This window comes from Amphibalanus amphitrite, unplaced genomic scaffold, assembly GCF_019059575.1.
Source record: "Amphibalanus amphitrite isolate SeventyFive unplaced genomic scaffold, NRLGWU_Aamphi_draft 001376F_arrow, whole genome shotgun sequence".
Lineage (NCBI taxonomy): Eukaryota > Metazoa > Arthropoda > Thecostraca > Balanomorpha > Balanidae > Amphibalanus > Amphibalanus amphitrite.
Window position 1 is genome coordinate 40,148 of NW_024882869.1, and position 23,424 is coordinate 63,571.

The window sequence follows — 23,424 nt, forward strand, 5'->3', positions numbered from 1 at the left end:
TTTTCGGCTTCACTATCTTCCATAGGAGGTCCATTGGGATCGTCAGTCCAGTTTATTTATACGTCCGTGCCTCCGGCGCCCTGTTTTCACCGGCGTCCCAATATAGGATGTTACATGCGCAGGTACTCAGCTGTTCAGTGTCAGCTGCCCAGCCTACCGCGTCGTTTTCGCCACTTTCGCAACTAATGTCAAATGCCCAATGGTTCAGTGCAAATGCCATATGTAAAAGGTTCCCTAAACTTTCTGAATACAGTGATGACGTCATGGAATCTTTAATGAAGAATGACGCATACAAGTAAGGAAAGGTTGAGCATGGATGATATAACACCATTATTATATCATCCATGGGTTGAGTAAGGCGGTATTTGATCGCCTTGAGTAAGGCCAGGCTACATATAAGACTGGCCAAGTGCTGAACACATCTGACGTGTTTTCACCGCTCTAGCACGTCTCTATCAAAAGTTATGGCCACAAGACTGCTGGTGACCGTTCACGACCTGAGATGATCTAGGGGGCGTACAGAGGAGTCACAGGTGCAGTTTTCTGATTCAGTGTGCTATGTTTACGTATGAACCGATGTTTGAGAGCGTTTTGAACGACACTCGTCCAAAAGAGGCACATTTCAATTTTCTCCCATTGACTTCTGGTCACTTGACGTGACCTGGTGACCTGACCTTGAAGACCCGGGTCTGAGATTTTCACATGTGCGGAAATGATGTACGAACAGGTGCGCCGCCGTTTTTGAGATATTCGCAAAAAAAAACTGACGGGGGGGGGCGTAAAAACGCCCCCCCCCCAGCACAGCGCGGGTTACGCCATGATAAATGTATGGGCCCTTTTCACCGTGCAATGGCCCTTTTCACTATGGGCTTCTTTCACAATGCATGGGCCCTTTTCACCCTAGCACCCCACAGTCTCCCAACCTTCTAACCACTAATCTTCTGCACTCTTCTAATCAATTCTAACTGTTAAACAAATCCTATCCTCACCTTTAGCCCTATGCAGCGCCATTTATTGATTCACGTTTCACTCAATCTCCCGATGCTGATCTCAAATGCTTCTTTCGTTGATGATTAAATATAGGTATGTACCACCGGTGGACTCCGGGGAAAACAACAACAACAGTCAAAAATTCGTGGCGCCGCCCCTGGTTCTCGGGCCGGGACCCCTCACCCCACCTACCGGCCTTGGCCGTTTAAACCATATTTACATTAATTTCGGGTGCTCGGCACGTGCATTTACCCCCATGCCGAGCCTATGGCGATTACGAGAGACTACTTTCAAATCAATTTTGCCAAAAAATTCCCAAGTCCCACGTCAGATTTTGAAGAAAAAAAATCAGTATGTTGTGATACCGGGGTGTCGGCAACCACGTGGCATACGGCACATATGGGGCAATTTAAAAGCACGTGCCACGCAACCACGTGCTTGATTGGGGAACCTCCTCCCAAATCGACATTGGCTCACTGAAGGTCGTATGGCGCGGGAACGACTCCACCCAGCGACACCAAATGGGTGCAGACGGACGACGGGGAGCAGATGAGTCGACCTTGCTGCACCCGTGGTCACCTCACTCAATTTCTGCACCCTAAGGTACCTACCTACCTTCCGTCCTCGAGCACCCTCAAAACCTCTAAGTCCTTACCCCTGGTTTGCAGTGGCATGGGGATAAGTTTTTCGACAGCTCTGCCAACGGCTCCACCTCCAGGCTGCACAGTGCACGGGCGCCATTTGCCGAAATTAGAAATATAATTTAATGGCTCGCGGGCCCAGACCATATATAAAAACAGCACCCGCGGTCAGTTGAATGATATTATTCAGACGATAAGGACAAATCACGTTAGCGCAATCTGGATAACGACGACTTGAAACTCGAGACGGATGACATTAAGATGCAGAAGTTGTGGTGCATAAAAGAACAAATACCAAACATTAAACGTATTGTGAGTACGCACTGCATTGTGTAAAAATGACATTTTTGTCTGGTGACAGCATACTGTGTAACACGTCCTTTTCGGAGCTCGTGTCCTTTTCGGGGTTCGGGGCCTCGGGCGTCTGGTTCGTTCCCCCCGGTGCCTACTGGGAAACAGACAGCTTGCAATGGCTCGGGAACGCGCTGGCCACTTGGTTCGCCTCCTGGAAGATGCAGCTGAAAACGCCCATATCGGCCCAACAGTTGACGAAGTCCTCTGTTTTCTTGCTTCCCCTACACATCTCCACGACGTCCAAAAGGTCCGCAGCGTTTTGAGCATTGGAGCTTTCGATCGCATTCTCTAGAGCAGAGATGTCGAGGTTGTTGCCGTTTCGGAAGTTATCCAGAAGGCAAATGACGTTTTGAATGGTGTCGGCATACATCTGAAGCGCGTTACCAGTGGGGCTCGAGTTCAGACTGCACTGTTCCAAGGTGCGACCGGAGACGGTCTCCAAGGCAGCCGCCAGCGTACTGGGACTGAGCGGACACTGGCCGAAGAAGAAGTCGACTCGTCGCTGCGCTCCGACGGCGTCCATGGAGTCGCTCTGCGCCCGCTGCTCGTCGCAGTCGGCGAACCACGACCAGCGGAGGCAGAGGAAGCTGCTGACGGCCAGCTGTGGCAGCGACAGGCCCTGGTCCGCGGCCTTCTCCACGCAGTCGTCAATTATCTGGTACGTCTTGTGGAGCCAGTCCTGGTCGTCGCTGAGCTCCGCGTTGTGAGCCTTCATGCCGGAACGGAATGAAGTTGAATCCGCAACACCGTCCAGAAGACCTTGCCTGGGGAATGGCGTTGTTTGCTGGTCATTTATGAAAATTTGGTAGTCAGAATAAGTTTAACACAAGTTTTGGTGACAATGCTTGTGCATCAGTAATGAAAATTTAGTTGATTATGTAATTTATCTTACTGGCATCCCATTTACACGGTAACCGAACCCGCCAGGCGAGGGCCTTTTCCATAACACGGACGGTGAGGGGGGGGGGGTTGGTACGACCCCCCTCGCGATTGGCTCCTATGGCACTTAGACACGCCAAATTTACAGGGTAGGTGGGTCCATAGGAGATCTCGCACCTGGGAAAGTTTGGTGACTCTAAGTCAATATTTAGGGGGGTTGTGGGGGGTAAGTATGTTGCCCCAGAGGGTATGCCAAATTTGGCGGCGCTACGCGCCGCCGTTTTTACGTTATTTGCGAAAAACCTTAGGGGCGGGGGGGGGGGTTGCATCGACCCCCCTCGTCGGGCGAGGGTTAATCAAAAGTAACGTCTGATAATTTGACAAACCAGCGATCTACGGAACTGTGCAACCCAAGCTGATAACTCCTAAGGAACACAAACCGCGTTTTCACGACGGGCTGTCTGGCGAATGCATCTAATTTGACCAAATCTGCACCGACTCTCCTTTGCGACAATTATCTTCAAAGAATTAGGTACTTCAGTGTTTTAATCGAAAATAATGTCTGATATTTTGAAAAGTGAGGTATATAAGCATCTGTGCAACCCAAACTGATAACTTTTATGAAACAAACGTGAAACTAATTTGACCAAATCTGCACAAAATCTGCACCTAATTGCACCAAATGTGTGTCAGATGTCCGTCGTGAAAACGGCTACAATGAACCTAATTTGAACAACTCTGCACCAAATATGCACCAAACGTGTACCAGACAGCCGTCGTGAAAACGGTTATTGCAAAGCCGTCGGCGGTGACGCACCCGTTGACGTAGCAGTTATAGAACAGGGGGAGTCGCTGCACTCCCCGGCATGGCGCCGGCGGGTCGGAGCCGCCCACCAGTTCCCCGCAGTTCGGAGCTACAGGCTGAGTGGCAGAAGAGTTGAAGTCTCTCGGCAGACATTGGCGCTCCCCCAGAAGCGCGAACGTCGATGCCAGTAGATCGGCGTCAAAGACCGAGGCGCTGGCACCTGCAAACAACTCAGTCTTAGGTGGAATTTGAAAACGGCTGACCCTTGCCTCCCGTCCTTGCCGTGCCACACTTGTCAGTCAAGCGCCGCCAGCCTGAATACTACACAGTACAGTGCACATTGCGCATGGCGTCCACCGCTGTCACTAAAAGTAAGCAGATACATACACTGCTCAGTGCTCACTGCGCAGTCCTCAGAGCGCATTGTTCATCTGCCACCCATGACAGCGCAGATAGCATGCACCTGTTGAGTATCCACGACAGGTTGGATGAGGATGTAAATTCACAAGCTTTGTGTGTCTTTTTGGATATGTTTGAATGCATTTGTAATAATTAAATTTGTTTATTTATTTACATCATCATCCATAGCACGCACCGTAGAAACACAGTGCACAGAGTGTGCTGCTCAGTGAGTGCTCACCTGTCACCAAGAGCAGCGCAGAGGCGAGGAGGCCGACGGGGGCGGCCATGGCGCTAAGTTCGACGGAGTGGTGCGGACGGTGGGACGGCTGTCGCTGGTCTGCACCCGTCCTGCTCGCCGACGGACCGAGGCCGACTTTCTTTATACAGGTGTCTGTTCGATGGCGTTTTTTATCGGCATGCTGTTCCGGCTGACATGAATGGAGGTTATTTCCTGGCTCTTCTCGGCTTTTTCATTGGTGAACAGCAAAATCCTTGCTTGTCCCTTGCCCCACTTGCGCATTGGCAACTAAGTACCAAGCATGTTTTATAGAAACTGTTACTATTTTGATATAATGCCAGGGCTGCAGAGTCGATGGATTTTAGGGTGACTCCGACTCCGACTCCGACTCCGGCTTCAAAAATCGACTCCGACTCCGACTCCAACTCCGACTCCGACTCCGGACGGTTCTATTAACCCGCGCCCCGTTGGGCTCTGCCGAGCAATGCTCGACAGAGCCCCCCCCCCGTTGGGGGGGGGGGCAATTTGGACCCCAAAGATCTCGAGAACCACGCAACCTAGCGACAAGCGGCAAACGGTGTTGGATAGCCCTATCAGGGAACTACCTTGTGACCCAATTTTATTGACCTACATAGGTCAAACCGATGACGTCACAGGTCAGGTCAAAGGTCGAATTTTCACCGTTTACAGGCATTTCAAGAAATGCGTTGTAAAATCGAGTAAAATGCATTTCATTGAAAATCATCGATGGGGAAATGTTCTTCAAACACATATTTTGCTATTTGAGGTCACTGATACCAGGTCAGGTCACAGAGGTCAGGTCACTGGGGGGTCACAATATGAAAGTGTCGTGTGATGCATGTTTTATGGTCAATTTTACATACATGACAAATGCGATTATGTGGGTCAGGCAGACTTTTGGGCCAGCTTAGGTCACGTTTTGTTCAAGGTCAGGTCAAGGTCAGGTCAAGGTCAGGTCAAGGTCAGGTCAAGGTCAGGTCAAGGCCAGGTCAAATTAGGTCAAATTTCAAAAGTGATATTTTTGCATAAAATGGGCATCGATTCGTTGCAGCTCGTCACGGGGAGCTCAATGGTGGTCTTTGTTTTTCCCTACGTGGTCTAGAATCGCTAAAAATTGAGTTCAAAAATTTGACGTCATCATTTTGAACAGTTTTTTTCGCTATAACTTGGCCAAAAAACGAGATATCGATCTGAAATTTGGTATGTATATAGAAGAGCACAGGGAATATCATATATATTCCGTTTTTTTTCGAAATTCGGAAATTTTTTGGATTTTTTGAGTTTTTCTAACAAAATCAATTTTTTGAATTTTCGGGGAACAAAAACCCAGAATTTTGAAAATCCGACATAGCAGTTTTGTAGCACCGCTTTTTGTCTACTAGACCATATAAAGAACTTTGAAATTGCTTGGTAACTGTAAATTTGGTGAGCGTTTCAAGATTGCATGTTTTTTGCTCATTTTTGCTCGAACATGACCTCAGTTTGACCTCAATAACTCCTGACCTAAGATGACCTAAGACTTGAAATTCGGTGTGAAGGTGTCAAATTGATGCCCGGGAAGGTACTGAAAATTTGGCGGCGCTGCGCGCCGCCGTTTTCTTGCTATTCAGGAAAAACTACAGGGGGGGGGGGGGTAAAATGCCCCCCAAACGGGGCGAGGGTTAAAATCCATATCATGATATTGAAGTTCATAACGGATATGTTTTTATCTTGCCTGAAACGATCCTTTGTGCGTTCCGCCTTGGAACGCACAAAGGATGGATGGAAAATGCAATAAATAATACGCATTTTTTATAAGGTGGAACGCACAAAGGATGGAAAAATGCAATAAAAATAACAAGCAAGCAGATTCTGGGGAATTCACAGTCTTGCTTCTTTCGCTGAAAACGTTCGTTCAAAACAGCAACATGGCCTTTTTTCGACAAAATCTAAGTTCGAGCGCAGCATCGGCAATCTAACAGGTGCAGGTGTAGATTATTGATTATCGTTCCGCATTTTCCAAAATCTTGAACTGAATCTTGGCAATTTCTCGTGACTACTTCACGTCCATGATACATTCATTTCTTAACCCGTGACCTGGTGGGGGGGGGGGCTATTTTTTGCCCCCCCCCCCCTCCAGACTTTTCGATATATCTCGAGAACCGCTACGCCGATCGTCACCAAACTTTCAGTACCCTCACGGACATCAATTTTACACATTGTGACAAAAAAATTTTCCAAAGGCTATGATAGGTTGGCCGGAAATGACGTCAGAGTGACGTCATGTTCTGCCGTTTTCGACCCAAAAAGGGTTTCGCGGGAAGAGCTCTCAGGCCTACAGCTTTGCAAATACAGAAAAATGATAAAGACATAAAAGCTGTAGAATCAACAGGGCTACAGAACTGCTATCTCGGATTTTGGAAAGTTTTGGATTTTGACCCCCAAAAATCAAAAAATAAATTTTTTGGATATAATTATCGAAAAATCCAAAAAGTTTTCTGAATTTCGCAAAAACCGGAATATATGTGATAGTCCTTCGCGCCTTCCATCCACATACCAAATTTGAGATTGATGCCTCTTTTTTGGCGAAGTTATAGCGAAAAAAACTGTTCAAAATTGATGACGTCAAATTTTCAAACTCAATTTTTAGGAATTCTAGACCCCGTAGCGCAAAACAAAGACCACCATTAGACTCCCCGTGACGAGCTGCATCGAATCAATACCCATTTTATGCAAAACTATCAACTTATAAATTTGACCTTTTTTGTCCTGACCTTGACCTGACCTTGACCTGAACTTCACCAGAAAGTGACCTAAGCCGTACCTAATAGTCTTATAACCAACACCATTGAGTTGGAAATGAAAAATTGGCCATAAAACATGCATCACACAACCTTAGTAAAGTTGGGCTCATGTGACCTGACCTGTGACCCTTGGTGACCTGACCTGTGACCTGACCTAGTATTGTCAGTGACCTCTAATAGCAAAATATCTACTAGGCAACTGACGCCCTATCGCTGATTCTCGACAAAATGCGTTTTCCTCGGTGTTATAGCGCATTCCCTAGAGGACCCGTGAACGGTGAAACATTTCATCTTTGACCTGACCTGTGACGTCATCGGTGACCCCGAGGTCAATGAAATTTGGTTTCCTTCAACAAATTTGACAGGCCGTTCGAACGCCGTTTCAATTTTGCGGATCCGTCCAGTAGTTTCGGAGATACGAGGGGGGGGGGGCAAAAAATAGCCCCCTCCCACCAGGTCGTGTTATAAACAGACCCACCAGGGCGCGGGTTAAATTGAGCTTTTTGAACCGAACACGTACACATATGATAAAATGAATGTCACCATCGTGTTCTACGCCCAAAATTACGCATAAAAATGTGTCACAGGCTGCGAATATCAGTTTTGATTTTTCGGGGATATGTGCCTACCCGGTTGACCTGACCTTGGCCCTGACCTATGCTTGTCTGACCCCTACATGAAGCTGACACTTTTGTAGGCCTAATATGAAGGATTGTGCACCGTTTTGACAGAGTTTATGACGAGAGGCGCCCATTGCGAAGTCCTGAAGTCCAGGCTACTGAAAGCCCGATGTCAGGTGTTTGACCTGACCTTGACCCGACCTGTGACCTCAAAATTCAACTTTAAAGTACTCATCTGAAGCGTCTCGTCCCGTTCTTTCGTTTGCCGCCTCGTGCGTTTTGCTGCGCCTATTGGTTCTAGAGTTACTGGCTGGGGGCGTTTAACGACCCCCCCCCTCCCCAGCAAACGGCGGGTGGCGAAATACCCCAGCAACTGCCGGGTTAACGGGGCCGGCCGGTCGACGTGTAGGTTTAACCCTCGCCCGTATTGGTGTTTTTCCAGCCGCGAACGTATAAGGGGGGGGGGGCCGTTGGACCCCCCCTTGCCGTTTCGCCCCTGATCGAGCTAGAGCTTCGCGGAAAAAAACGAGCGTGTTGCCCGTGACGAGAGCAAGCCGATGATACCTAATTTTAGGGTCCTAGGTCATTGGTTGACCTTGCAGGTCAGGTCAATGACCCAAAAGTCGGGAAAATCGGGACCTGTTAGAACAGTGGTCGGCAGGTCATTCGGGATCGTGCCCCCTTTTTGGGCGCCAGGCAGGGCCATTACCCCCACCTACCAGACCCCATTGCTGACACAACCAAGTTTACTGAAATTCCATACCATCCTGGAACTCTTTGGGTATTTGCGCATTTCCAATGCATCAAGTTTAAAACATGACACTTCCTCCACAAAACATTTAATGCCTATATCCCAGTAGCGGCGGAACACCTTCAATTAAGGGGGAGGGGAGGGGGGGGGGCACTGCTGACTTTTGGTCCCATTCTTTCCATGCAACGCCCATAGGGCTAATGTTAAAATGCAAAAATCAAAGGGTGCACGGTGCCCCGGTGCCCTCCCCGTTCCGCCGCCTATGCTATATCCCATTTAACCCTTGTACAGTATATCTAAAAAGTATGTCCCCTGGTTTGGCTCTCCCACAGGAGGCGAATCGGTAACTTGGCTGAATCCCAGTTGCGGCACCCGGCCGCCAGGGTCGCTGCCGCGCGAGCGGCCTTGACCGCTCGCATGTCATTGGCAGTTCGGTCCCTCCCCATCTATACCGAGGTAAGGAGGGGAGAAGAGGGGAAGAGAGGGGAGGGAGCGGCATCCGCTCGGCACTTGGCGACACCTGGCTGACCCCGCGCTCCCTCGCTGACCTTTGTCCTGCCCTCAGGCGAAGCCCGACTTCCTGGCCTGTAGTGGCCGAGCGGAAAACTGAGCTCGCGGGGCGCGACTCCATCGGCCCAATCTTATAAATGGAATGCTGTCGTATTCACGGCATTAGATAATATTAATAGTGATACCAGCAGTGGATGCGGTAAAATACAGTCCAAAATAAACGAAAGCACTCGATTCGTGCATAATGCGCCCTCCCATTCAAATAAGCCCGCCCACTTCGATAGATGGTGTAGTTTCTTAGGGCGTAAAAGATGCAAAACACTACCGATTTTTTTTAGCTCGGCCACTGGGACCGAGAATATACAATTGACTGAAATGCATGAAAACCATTTTGCATTTAGGTAATAGCCGTTTTCTGCACCCAAACATTAGCCAGTGACGCCCTGTCCATTCTAAAGCGTTTATAAGATTGGTCCCAGCACCCGATTTTATATGAGGGAGTCGAACCCATTTACGCCCTTCGTTGCGTTTTCGCAACGCAAGCAAGCGTCGACGTGATCGAAGCTTGAGAAGTGTGTAAAAGAGACTAACCGATGAGACAAGTTTCAGCGTGTGTAGCATGGTTGTGCGCATGATACTACGCAGTTACAAGTCTGTGCGGCCGGTAAGTTACTGCCTAGAGCTCCCAGAGGGAAGTCGAAGGTTTTGTGAGTGATGACGTCACGAAAACCAAGATAAGTAGGCTAAGTGCTTAATAATATCGTAATGAAAATTGTGTAAACATATTCTGCAGAGTCCCTACAATAGCGTAGATATCCATTTTGTTAAGAAATAATGCTACAAAAAGGGTTTGTGACTATTTTCAAACATGACTACGGTCGCGTTGCGGGAACGCAACGAAGGGCACATCGGAAAGACAGCGGTGTTGCGAAAACGCAACGATGGGCACATTGGCAGGGTAGCGGAAGTATGAATATCAACAGCAAACTTCACTCGTGATACGCTGTGGGTTCTCTCTTTCTCTTCCCCATCTTCCTCCCTCTCCTCCTCGTTCCCCAACTCTCTCCCCCCTCTCTCTCTCTCTCTCTCTCTTTCTCTCTCTCTCTCTCTTTCTTTCTCTCTCTCATTTTGTAGCCATGAGGCTGTAGCGGCGGAACATCTTCAATTAAGGGGGGGGAGCACTGCTGACTTTTGGTCTCATTCTTTCCATTTCCATTTCCATGCAACGCCTATCGGGATAATGTTAAAATGGCAAAATCAAGGGGGGCACGGTGCCCCGGTGCCCCCTCCCCCCGCTCCGCCGCCTATGCCATGAGGGACGTATATAGGTATGTTTAGTGCAAGGTGCGTTCGCACGTAAAATGTTGCGACACATTTCATATTTGCTGGCTCAAACAGCCACAAACACTCCTTTCCTTTTCTCTCGCAGATTTTCGGCCTCGGGCTGTTCGTTCACTAAGCAATGTGTTCCCATGCATCTGAAAATCGCATGGTAGGAAAAGGACCCATGCATCAAACGGTCGGCGATGCTAACGGAGCTGAGAGATAAATAGGTCCTTTGGAAATTGGATCTACTATGTACATTGTGCATAAATAATGAATAACGGGGATGTATTCTGGACTCTGGTATCAGGCGACAGATAGGCATCGCCATTCTCTGGATAGAATCTGCTGACTACCAGCATTTACGTTAGAAAAGATAACTGAGGGTCGGCAAATAGTGGGATAGGCCCCCTCTGATGGTAGCTGAGCCCTTCGGCAGGGGTAATGAGAGCGGACCCATGGGAAAATAATAATTTTTAGGATTCATAACACGCATAGATTCATAAGCTGCTTGATGTGGAGTATACGCCTGTTTTCTTACTTTGATAGGCTTTTTATCTAATCAGACCATTTTTAGAGCTAGCAGGATTATTGGAATTAGGGGAGACATTTGTCTGACCGGACACGGTCAATCGTAGACTGGAGACTGAGCCCAGCCAGTGGGCAGCCGCCACCCATGACCCACCCCCTTCCCCCCTCCCAAGCACTCACTGCACCCGGCTACAGGCGCGCTCCTATGTGAGCTGCCCGATTGCGCACTGTAAAAAAATCTTACAAGCCCCTTGTAGGAAAACCGCTGGCGCAAAAATGAGCATGCAGCGACGTGTAAAAATCGCCTCATATTTAGCTAGTAAGAGGGTACAAGCTTGTTTCGTTAGTAAATGACAAGCCCACGCCTGATAAACCGAGCACCTCCGTGTCAGCCCCTCGTTTCGTTATTCGGTACCTCGTTTGAAAACGAGGGCAAAACCAGCAGATCGGTACGCCGATTAGGCTCCTTAGCAGGACTCGCCTGGTAACCCAACCAGCTAGCGCCTGCTATTGCTGCCCAGTAGTAATACTAGCTCAATTGCATCACCCCCCCCCCCCCATTCTTCTCCCCAGCCGCCCCTCCGACTGGTGGACGACCCGGCCAACGACAGCCACGACAGCGTGCCAACCACGTTACAAAAAAAGCATACACAAAAATAACGTTTATTACTTATTAGCATACGATACAAAATATCTTAATATATACATATTACGATATCATAGTGGAGTGGTGCAAAAGCTGATTCGAGTCACCACCAATAACATTCACAAAATAATACGGCTGCATGAGACACGATCGGGCACTTCCACGGGCTCTGACGCAACGGCACTTACAACAGGCGAGTGAGCAAGTTGATCCTGCCATGTCAGGTACATAATGCACTGTGCAGTCAATCAAATATTTGCCATACTTTGCAGATTCAAGCAAGTATTTTTTCTGGGCGAGGCTTACCAACATAAATATCGCTGGCTTCCGGTATACCTTCATGCCTCAGTCTCCCACAACTTTGAGCAACTCTGCAAAGAGAAAAGAAAATTAACTGCTGATTTTAAAATATTAGTGAGGATGGCTTTATTATCTACATCAACTGACTTTTGTATAAGATAAATCAATGTGAGGCAATATGTGTAGCTTACACATTTGGAAAAAAGGCTAGACAGCAACTGAAAGAAAGTCCGTCTTCCAATAGTCTGAATTCAAACGAAACAGTGGCCCACAACGGTCAAGGGGTGAATTCTATGACGCAACATGTGTTCAGAATATTACAAAATAAATAAAATGTCGTCCATTGCTACGTAAATATCATACAATATAACGTACCTTCGAAATATCCCAGTCCGAGAACTTCACAACGCACCGTGCCACAACACAACCGCACCAACCGCCGGCAGCCGCAGAACTGAACAATGGCGGCCGGAAATGACGGCCTCGCCGGAAGTGAAGGACGCGTTTTAGAAGCAGTCTCAGACTCGTCGCTGCTCACCGTAGCAGGGATTTATGAGGCACTACCGAATCAAAGTCGTTTTGCCTCATTCGGCAACACGAAAACCCTACCAGGACTAGTCCGATGATGAGTTTCCGACTAGGTGGCGTGTGCGCAGGATTATATTTAAAGCACGTGCAGGGCGGTGCCTCATTAGCCGACATAATAATGATATGACACGATAATGAAACATGCATGTAACAAGCATGCAACAAGCTTCTGGCGGATTTAATTATGAGACTATGCGTAGTTTTCCGACACAGCGCGAAATCTGTTGATAAGCAGGAAGGGGTGTTAGGGAAGCATTTAAGTTATTAGGTTACCGTTTGTAACCAATTGTTTCACGAGGCCACTCTTTAACAACTCTCAGGCTGGTAATGTCCCTATATATAACAGCAAGGTACAATGGACGACCGTGTAACCCACTCCTTGTCATAGAATTGGCTCGTGACATTTTTTTACAGTGCGATATACGTTGCCGGTCCAGCCCGGAACAGGGGGATGAGGCGTGGAGGAGGATTCAACTATCCTGAAGATGGAAAGGGCGGATTGACGTCGAATCACCATTCTGTCCTGGCATTGTCTCGAGAAAGAGGTTACACGTGAAGGTCGCCGAGAGTGGGGCCATGAAAATTTTGGATTAGGTGTAAACATGATAAACTGGGAGTCGATTTGTTGTGATGCGCTACGCCTTACGCGGGTAATTTGTTAGAGCCGGATCGGTCCTTTTTTCTTTTTGCTGAGAGTGGGTACGACTAACCTGCAATGGAATTTAACTTTACTCCTAAGAGGGTGGTTAAAAATGATTGCGGATATACGCGCATACGAGAGGCACTGGTTTACTCCCAATCCTCCGTTTAATTGTATTCAGTGTGCACTGTGCAGGGTCTGATAGGTGGAGGTAATGGATCTGTCTAGCTTCCAAAAAGAAAGCATCACCCTGGATACGTGTCGACCACAACTTTAAATGAACAGATGGACAACGTAAATGGTTGATAATGACCGTGTTGCCATCTCCCCGTTCGCGAATCATGAAGCTATGCTTCCTCACTGAGGCTCTTAGGCGGGTTATAGAGCATGACGGATGTGGGTTCCGCATTTTCAAGCAATAGTTGTCAACAGTTGATTGATGTTTTGTCAAAACATATTAGCATATACGGCAGTTCAGTGTACTTTATGTCCGTCTGATGTGCCCGTCGTTGCGTTTTCGCAACGCTGATGGCGCCCGGTGTGCCCTTCGTTGCGATTTCGCAACGCATGTTTTTTACGTTTTTCTCGAGAAACTTTTGCTGCAGGCAAAAAATATTTTCGATTCCATACAAGGCCCTGGTAGGAGCATAACATATTTTGATTTCGTCGATTTTCATGATGGTCAATATTCCTGGGCATAAATGGGTTAAAAAGCATCTTATTTCTAACGAATTTATTATTATGGCCACTTTTACAGGACGTCTATAAAGCTTTGACTTTTACATTTCTTCCTCGTTCAGGAGAAACGTTTTAACCCTCACCGGACCTTCAGGTTTTCTGAATACCGAGGGGACGTTGGGGGTTGGAAGTGAGGAAACAACCCCCTTCGCCGATTCGCCCCTAATTGAGCTAGAGCCTCACGAAAGAAACGATCGTGTGCGTCGTTACGAAATGCAGCGATTGGTCTCCGATTTAAGGACCAGGGTCAGCCGATGACTTCGGAGGTCAGGTCAAGTGGCCCAAGGCACAGGTTCGGTTTTTGGTAAATAACTTCGCTAAAAATGATCGCAGATCCGCGATTTTAGCAGCATCGTGTTTTTTTTTTTATTCAGGCCTCGTTTGTCTAGCTCAGGCGTGTCGAATGGTATACTTTTTCTTCGGGTGAGATCAACTTAACCCTCGCCCGTATAGAGGGGGGGGGGGTCGAACGGACCCCCTCCCTCGGTTTTTCACGAATAACTCGCGTAAAAAGCGGCCGATTGTGACGAAACTTTCGTTACCCTCGCGTTAATCAATTTTACACCCACCCTGAAATTGTCATGACCCTGACCTTAATGACCTTTGACCTGCGACCTACTTTTCGAGATCATGTTTGGCCGGAATCGCGATTCGGTGTATGTCGGCTCGCATTAGCGGCGCGTTTGCAGTCTTTTCGTGGTTTTAAGCGTTCAAACATGGGATATGATGTTGCTTCCATGCATTAGGGTGGGTGTCAAGGTCACCGGAAAGTCAGGTCAGGTCATTGGCCTTTGATGACCTCGGTTCACTTTTTCGAGTTTTACATGTTTCTAGGCCAGTTTTAGGAGCTGAATTCGAATTTAGCAGCCATATGAACATTTACGAAGTAGTTTTGGTGCCCTCGTAACATGTTGTGAAGCTGTCAGAGGCGGTTGCCACCTACCTACTACGAATACCCTTACTGGTTGACCTGACCTGACCTGACCCGACCTGGCCAAAATGCATGAAGACATCTTCTGTGATCAAAACTAACATGATATTCGTGATCAGCACCCCGAAAACCCCATAGCAGCCACGCTTTACGACTTTCTAACAGGCCCGATTTTCCCGACTTTTGGGTCATTGACCTGACCTGGAAAGTCAACCGATGACCTAGGACCTTAAAATTGGGTATCATCGACTTCCTCTCGTCACGGCCAACACGCTCGTTTTTCCGCGAAGCTCTAGCTCGATCAGGGGCGAAACGGCAAGGGAGGGTCCAACGGACCCCCCCCCTTAGACGTTTGCGGCTGGAAAAACACCAATACGGGCGAGAGTTAAGGTGTTAACCTCGGGTCAAGGTCAGGTCACAGCCCGTCAGGTCACGAAGCTGGTCAAAGGAGGTCATATTGCATATCAATCGATTCGGCAGGTCTTTTCATGTCCATTAGTGGCTTTATCGCCTCGGTAGCTTTAGTTGATCGGGAGTTATTGACGAAAAACTGATACCCTTGGTTACGTGATAAATGACGTCACGCAAGATCAACAAAGCAAAATTAAAGCATCAGACCTTGCAAGGAGCGCATGAAATCACGATTCCGTGTGCTTGAGAATTTGAGATAGTTGTATATCATTTCCGGACCAAACTAGCAATTTCTATATTCCCCTGACTTTTAATGGTGAGAGACTGACCTGATCTCAGGCGACCCTTCAGAAAATCCGAGATATACATTTATACAAGTTGTGATACTCTCGATCATACTATAAGATCCTGTAAGTTTCATCTCCCTATGAAAGCTCTGCACTGAGGGTGTTGCGAAGTTGGAACATTTTAGGAGTGTGCACACAGTCCTAAAATGTTGGACAGTTTAGGACAGTTTCACACAGTTCATTTTAGGACTGCTCATTTATGACGTCATAGATCAGTGACCTGACTTGACTTAAAAATGCGGTTGGCGTAAAAAAAATCCGACTTATCAAATCCCGACTAAAAAATCGACTTATAATCCGGTTAATCAAATCCCGACCATGTTTTTACCTGGCCATTAATGTTCTAACCTTACAGGTGATTGTTTGAACGCGGAAGGACTTGACAATTTGCTAGGAGGGTTTTGCAGCGCTATTAGTTCGGCATTTAATTATAAATCATTGCTAATTTCGATCCGGATATCGTTATTCAATGCTGGCCTTTGCGTCCTCAGAAAGTTGTTTATAGTCATGAAGGCTTGCATTGACCCATACTTTCCATTTTTCAGCACTATTATTCGCCGTAGTTGACCAGGTGTTTTTCTTCAGCTCTCCCCTGAATCCTTTGGCTTACATAGACCTGGCGTATCACCCGTGCATCGCAAGACGCACCTACCACACACAAGTTCATGATCCCCACGAACCCACATCAGCGTCCGTTCGCTTGGTGTGTGACCCCTTGACCTTTGGCCGCGACAACTGCCAGCTTGCTGGAGCACCCCTCCCTACACGCGCTGCCCCGCCCGCTCCCCTCCCTCCCCCCCCCCGGGGTCGTGTCACGAAGGTTCGGGCTTACGCTACTACCGGCCGCTGCGCAGCTGTCACCTAGCGCTTGGGAATATGTGGTCTGGTGCGGATTCAGCCAACTACCGGCTCGCGACACCAGCGCCACGTAGTGGCGACGGTACATTCTTTTTAGACACACTGTACGTATAGGGGCGGCGGGTGGTTTTTCGTTAAAAGCTCACGTAAAAGGCATTGGATCACGACCAAATTGTACCCTCGAGCCCGTCATATTTTTTTACCAGCCCGGAACATATCATGACCTGAGACCAGTTTTACCAACAGAAAAATAACCGCCTGCCGGAATTTTTGGCCTCAAGACCGCTTCACATACGGAGCGTAAACGCGATGGGCTCGTAAGCGGATAGGGCTGTACCGTTTACGCTCCATATGTGAAACGATCTTTAGGCAAAAATTCCGGCAGGCGGCTATTTTTCTGTTGGTAAAACTGGCCTCTGGACCCATAATGACCGTTGGCTTATGAGCTTTTCTGGAGATCATCTTGAGCCATAAACTCTCACTTCAAGGAGTTATAGCGGGTCCCGATTTTCCCGACACTTGTCATTGCCCTCTGGCCTCTTGAATGAGACGGAATGACCAAGGACCTTAAAAATGGGCAGCAGCGGCTTCCTATTGTCATGGGTAGCACGCTCGTCTTTTTTATGCACAGCTCCATATCAGAGTCCGAGAGGCCGCGGGGGTCCGATCGACTCCTCCCCCTTATGTTAGCGGCTGTTGAAACGCCAACAGACGGGCGACGGTCAAAAGCTGCAGCTGCTTTTGTACGACTGTACGGAGGGCCGAGGGGTGAGATGGTGAGGCGAGCAGGTACGTGAAAATTGGTATCTAATCAATGTGTGCTGACTGCTGTGCCTTTGGCCTGGGCTAATCTTTGAATCCTGGGATGCAACAGTCACGATGGCTCCATCACTGGAGCTACAAACTCTAAAAACATAGGCTTTCTCAGAATCCCTCATTACCCCCACCGAAACGGCTCCATTACCCCCAAAGGGGGCATGCCCCACCATTTGCCGACCCCTGTGTTAGAACGTCGTAAAGTGTGGCTGCTATGGGTTTTTTCGGGGCGCCGATCACGAATATCATGTTAGTTTTGATCACAGATGATGTCTTTATGCATTTAGTCCAGGTCGGGTCAGGTCAGGTCAGGTCATCCAGTAGGGGTCCTGCCGGGTATTCCTAGTAGGTGTCAACCGCCTCTGACAGCTTCGTAACATGTTACGAAGGCACCAAAACTACTTCGTAAATGTTGATATGGTTGCTAAATTCGAATTCAGCTCCAAAAACTGACCTAAAAACATGTAAAACTCGAAAAAGTGAACCGAGGTCACCAAAGGTCAATGACCTGACCTGACCTTCAGGTGACCTTGACACACCCCCTAATGCATGAGGGCAACATCATATCACATGTTTGAACGCTTGAAACCACGAAAAGACTGCAAACGCGCGGCTAATGCGAGCCGACACGCCGAATCGCGATTCCGGCCAAACATGGTCTCGAAAAGTAGGTCACAGGTCAAAGGTCATTGGGGTCAGGGTAATGAAATTTTCAGGGTAGGTGTAAAATTGATTAACGCGAGGGTACTGAAAGTTTCGTCGCGATCGGCCGCTGTTAACGCGAGTTATTTGCGAAAAACTATGGGGGGTCTGTTCGACCCCCCCCCCTATGCGGGCGAGGGTTAAAACAAGTGTTCGGGACGGTTTGGTTATACAAGTGTACAAGTGTTCGCACAAGAGTTTCGTTCCCCATGAGCCGCACGCTGAGTTTTGACAAGCAGCCATGGCACGTGGTCCGCACGCCTCCCCCCCCCCCCCCCCCAGTGCCCGTCACATCTGTGAAAACCGACAGCCACCTATCTACAGAACCGATCAGTCGGCGTATACACGGAAAAAGAAATATTTACTCCCCGAAGTTTGGTATATGATCATTCAGACACCAGCTTTAAGTTTTTATTGGGAGCTTTCGAAAGAGTTACAGCTTCCTTCGTCAGCCTAATAGGATAGAATTATTAAAAAAAAGGCAAACACGCAGGTACCTAAGTATACAAAACAGTTCAGAATTTCGAAAAATTCGAAAACGATACTTTAACTTAAAGTGGCGCATAGGTATTCAAGCCAAGCATCAGCTGCTAATACCTAAATCCATTTCCAAACAGTTTTTAAGGTGGCCCTAAAAATCGGTACATGACCTTCCTTAACCCTCGCCGGACCTATTGGTTTTCTACATACGCGCCGGCCGAGGGGGGGGGGGCGGGTACGACCCCCTCACCGTTTCGCCCCTGGTGGAGCTAGCGCGTCGCGGGAAAAACGAGCGTGTGCGCCGTTACGAGACGCAGAGATTGGTACCCGATTTTAAGGTCCTAGGTCAACCGGTGACCTCTGAGGTCAGGTCAAGTGCCCCAGGGTACGGTTCAGTTTTTGGTGAATAACTTCGCAAAAAACGGCCGCAGAGCCGCGATTTTGGCAGCATCGTGTTCGCCTCGCTCAGGCGCGTCAAATGATATACTTTTTGTCCGGGTCAGGTCAACTTGGGGTGTTGACCTCAGGTCAAGGTCAGGTCAGCACCCCCAGGTCACGAAGTTGGTCGAAAGAGGTCATGTCGCATATCATTCGATTCGGCAGGTCTTCCTGAGTCCATTGGTGGCTTTCTCGACTCGCTAGCTCAATTTGATCAAGAGTTATTGACGAAAAACTAATATCACCTTGATGACGACATAAATGACGTCACGCAAGGTCAACATTGCAAAAGTGACGCATCTAACATTGCAAGGAGTGCATCAAATCAAGATTCTGTGTGCTTGAGATAGTTGGAGATCGTTCCCGGCACCAGAATAGCAGTTTTCATTTTTCCCCATTGACTTATAATGGTGAGGTCACGAAAATGACCTGACCTCATATGACCTTTAGGAAAAATCCGAGATATACAAGTTGTGAGACTCATAATGGATACTAGATCCTGCAAGTTTCAGTTGCCTGTGACATCTCCTCTGGCAGTGAGGGCGTTGCGAAGTTGCGACATCTGAAGACCGTGCAGAGGTTCACTTATGACGTCATAGGTCAGTGACCTGACCTGACCCAAAAATGCGGTTGGTGTCAAAAGATGCGGCTTGGATCAAAGGTCAGGTATGCCAGGTAAGTTTCAGCTCTCTATCGCCAGCGTGTTCGGAGCTATCGCGAAAAAAACCCTATGGGGGGGGCGGCACCCGCCCCCCCCCTCGGCCGGCGAGGGTTAAATTAATGCCTAACGTGGTTATATACTCTTTCATGGACATATGCCACCTTTTCATCCTTCTTAGCACTTCATAGCTCTCATGGTTTCCCACACCACCAGCGCAGAGCGGGTTGAATGTTGAGCCTCGCGGTGGTGAGATCCCGGGTTCAATTGCAACTCCAGTGCAGTGCTCGGTAATACCGAGCACTGCACTGATACCGAGTCGGTATGCACTTACATGTACGAGGGATGGCCTGCAGTCGTCCGTCCGCAGTTGGTGAGCGCAGCCCAGTCAGCTGAACTCAAAATGGGTATCCAGTTCTTTGGTGGGCACGGTTAACCCTGTGGCAGGCTCCTGGCTACCCCTATTAGTGGCAGGGGGGGGGGGCTGTTTACGACCCCCCCTGATATCTCGAGATCTAACGGGCCGATTTTCAAAATTCAACGGCATTCGATTTCGCTCAACGTCATCTACATTTCTAAAAAAATAAAAATTAAAAAATGTCAATAGGGGGGTAGAGGGGGGTAAAAAACGGGCAAATTGCAGATACATTTTAAACTGTTTATCACGGCCAGGTTTCTGGGCCAATCTTAGCGCAACTTTTGCCAATCGATAGAGAATGAACCAGGAATTCACATGGATCCTAAAAATATGCATTTTCAAAAATCATAGGCGGATACAGATCATTGAGATTGGGGGTACACAAAAAGTATAGTAAATACCTAAGGTTTTTGTTGGTACCTAGCTGTTTCTAAAAAGGGTGGTAATGGTCTTGTTATGTTACAATTTTCTTATGAGAGAACGACTACAATTGTTTTGGTCATGCATAGGCGGTGTCAGGGCACCTATGTTGAGAGGTAGGGGAGAGTGGGGCAATGGCGACACCATAAGCATTTTGCTCAATAGCTTGGCTATTTGAAGCTATTTTATGGTGATTTTGACTGTGGTTATAGCCAAAGGAATAGGCTTTCAGATAGCACCCAGTTTTAGTATCTCAGATCACTGATGACAGATTCAGAGCCTACGCGAAAATGTGGTGAAAAATGGAGGTGCAAAAAAGCGAGGGGTAATGCCGGCCACTAAGTGCAATAGCACAAAAGTCGAAATATCGTTACTGGTATTCATCCTTAAACCGTTCTTTCGATGGAAATTTAAGTGAGAATTAAGAAACGACAACTGTATTCAGCAGTTAACAGTACACTGCACTGCAACACAACACTGCACTCGCTGCAACACAACAGCGCAGCGCCAACAGAGCAGCAAACTAACACAACCGTAAACACAGCAAGCAAACTAACACAGCCTTAAACACAGCAACCCGAAACGTTGAGCTTTAACGACAGAAGTCGCAAACAAAACCGCGTGGAGTCATTCCGGACACGTGTCCGCTGTCCGGTATTACCCCGAGGTCAGCTTTATTTTAAGAAAGCAGGCAGCAGTCAAAGGCATTGCGCCGCAAACGCCTCACATCCAGCAGTCGCCTAAGAAAGGCTTAATTGAAGGTCATTGCAAAGCAGCACTTCTGAAAATGCGTTAACACATTTCACAGTCAGCAAATAGATGCAACAAAAATTAAAAATCAGATACGAAAAACACATCTAACGCTATAAAAATAAAAATAATGGAGCTACCGTGACAAACTTGCACCACGTGCTAGAATGGCGCTCAAGTGAAATGTAAACAACATCAGCTGATTAGTGATGGACAAAGTACTCACTAGAGATGGGTGGCAGGCATTACCCACCGTCCGCCATTGCCCCACTCTCCCCTAAAACATAACCCCCCTTTTTTGACGCCTGGATCCGCCTATTATAGCAAAAACGTGTCAAAAGAGGATGCACAATAACTTTGTATATGTTATCACATGATACCTTTCATTCACTGTTCGTAAAACTGGTGCATACATGATACAGTTATAATACATCAGCATCGTGATCTTCGCCCAAATGACTCGCTTCACGAATAGGACCCTCCAATTCCCAGTGCTCTGGAGCCGCCCCTGGGGAAGTTATGAACTTGAAATTTTCAGGGAATGTGCCCAATTTAGCTTTAAGAAAAGTCAGAAAATTTCAGCATCGTAGCTTCAGCGGTTTCGGAGATATTCCCGAAAAACCTGAGGGGTGGGTGAAAACAACCCCCTGCCACTAAAAGGTTAACCCTATTAGTGGCAGGCTCCTGGCTACACCTATATTAGTGGCAGGGGGGGGGGGGCTGTTTACGACCCCCCCGGTAATCTCGAGTTTTAACGGGCCGATTTTCAAAATTCAAACGGCACTCGATCTCGCTCAACGTGATCTACATTTCTAAAAAAAAATAAAAATTAAAAAATGTCAATAGGGGGGGGGTAGAGGGGGGTAAAAACGGGCAAATTGCAGATACATTTTAGGCTGTTTATCACGGCCAGGTTTCTGAACCAATCTTAACGCAACTTTTGCCGATCGATAGAGAATGAACCAGAAATTCACATGGATCCTAAAATATGCATTTTCAAAAATCATAGGCGGATACAGATCATTGAGATTGGGGGTACACAAAAAGTATAGTAAATAAGGTTTTTGTTGGTTACGGAGCGAGCGAAGCGAGCGTAGTCTTTCCTTAGATTAACGGAAATTTCTGAGTATGAGCGGCCGGCCGTGGTCACGCTTTTGCGAGGCTTATATCTCAGCAACCACTTAACCGATTTACATGCGGTAAATTTTGTAGGGTAGCTTCATTACTTCTACCAAGTATTGGACTATTCCCGATGCATGTGGGTGACCCCTTATGCACGTGCCACGTGCAAAACGAAGAGGTGTCACTTTTGTAATTGTTGCAATATCTCGGTAACTACTTGGCCGATTGCGCTGAAAGTTGGCATGTAGGTAGGCACCCACTAGGCACTGCATATCCATGTGCCAGAGTTGGGGTGCTGCTGCACGTGCGCACGTGCAGGGGTCGTTTCCAGATCTCGAGAACGGCTCGACCGATTGCGCTCAAATTTGGTACACAGTTAGGGACCGGTTAGTAGGGTGCCGTGCACAAGTCAGTTGGGACCCATTTTGCACGTGCGCACGTGCAGGGTGCCGCTTCCAGATCTCGAGAACGGCTGGGCCGATTGTGCCCAAATTTGGCACATCGCTAGAGACCGGTTAGTAGGGTGCCGTGCACAAGTCAGTTGGAGGTACCCCCTCGCAATTTCGCACGTGCAAGGCCCACCCTCTCGCTCGCTCCGTTAGTCGCCCCAAAAGGCGTTATACTGGTAGGTACTGTTTCTAAAAAGGGTGATACCTAATGGTCTTGTTATGTTACAATTTTCTTATGAGAGAACGACTACAATTGTATTGGTCATGCATAGGCGGTGTCAGGGCACCTATGTTGGGAGGTAAAACATAACCCCCCTTTTTGGACGCCTGGATCCGCCTATTATAGCAAAAACGTGTCAAAAGAGGATGCACAATAACTTTGTATATGTTATCACATGATACCTTTCATTCACTGTTCGTAAAACTGGTGCATACAGTCAGGGTTACTTTTACAGGAAAAGTCGAGAGGGGGAATAAAGTTCGGGGCAAGGGCGGATCCAGGGGCATCTGAAAGGGGGCCCAATGCCATTAGGTTTTTGTTAGGATGGCGCCTGCATAACCTTACCTACCCCCAAATCCTACTCTCTCCCCGGATTCTGGCCACTTTATATTGTTAGGTTGCAAACAAAAATTAGCTAAAAAACACACGTAGGTATACCTACCTTGGCGGTAAGGGGCGGGGGAGGTCCCAACTTGACTGCGCCCTTGCAAATGTCATTCAGTAGTATCAACCTGTTACCCTGGCCAAACATCAAGTAGCGCCTTTCTAAATAGAGAGAGGTTAGCACGTGACTATTTTTGCTAGGCCAAGACCGATTGAAGAACCCTGGTTCGAAGGAAGACCCTTGGTTCGAAGAGGTCATG

General features: G+C 47.8%; 1 protein-coding gene across 2 annotated transcripts; it reads right to left on the minus strand.

Annotated features, from left to right (window-relative positions):
• Positions 1 to 1,799: 1,799 nt before the first annotated feature.
• Positions 1,800 to 19,978, minus strand: LOC122372590. Of its 2 annotated transcripts, XM_043349973.1 has the most exons (4): positions 19,736 to 19,978; positions 4,310 to 4,499; positions 3,682 to 3,889; positions 1,800 to 2,749 (listed from the first exon to the last, which is right to left on the minus strand). In XM_043349973.1, exons 2-4 carry the CDS (start codon positions 4,356 to 4,358, stop codon positions 2,077 to 2,079), a joined length of 930 nt encoding a protein of 309 aa, XP_043205908.1. In that variant the 5' UTR covers positions 4,359 to 4,499; positions 19,736 to 19,978; the 3' UTR covers positions 1,800 to 2,076. The 2 variants fall into 2 exon arrangements, with proteins under 2 accessions (XP_043205908.1, XP_043205907.1); XM_043349972.1 differs by lacking the exon at positions 19,736 to 19,978 and having other exon boundaries at positions 4,310 to 4,644.
• Positions 19,979 to 23,424: the final 3,446 nt, after the last annotated feature.

Coding starts and splice junctions, on each gene's coding strand:
- LOC122372590 (XM_043349973.1), bottom strand. CDS start 4,358: ATGGCCGCCCCCGTCGGCCTCCTCGCCTCTGCGCTGCTCTTGGTGACA. Junction 3,890..4,309: donor TGCGCTGCTCTTGGTGACAG/GTGAGCACTCAC, acceptor AGTTGTTTGCAG/GTGCCAGCGCCTCGGTCTTT. Junction 2,750..3,681: donor TATAACTGCTACGTCAACGG/GTGCGTCACCGC, acceptor GCCATTCCCCAG/GCAAGGTCTTCTGGACGGTG.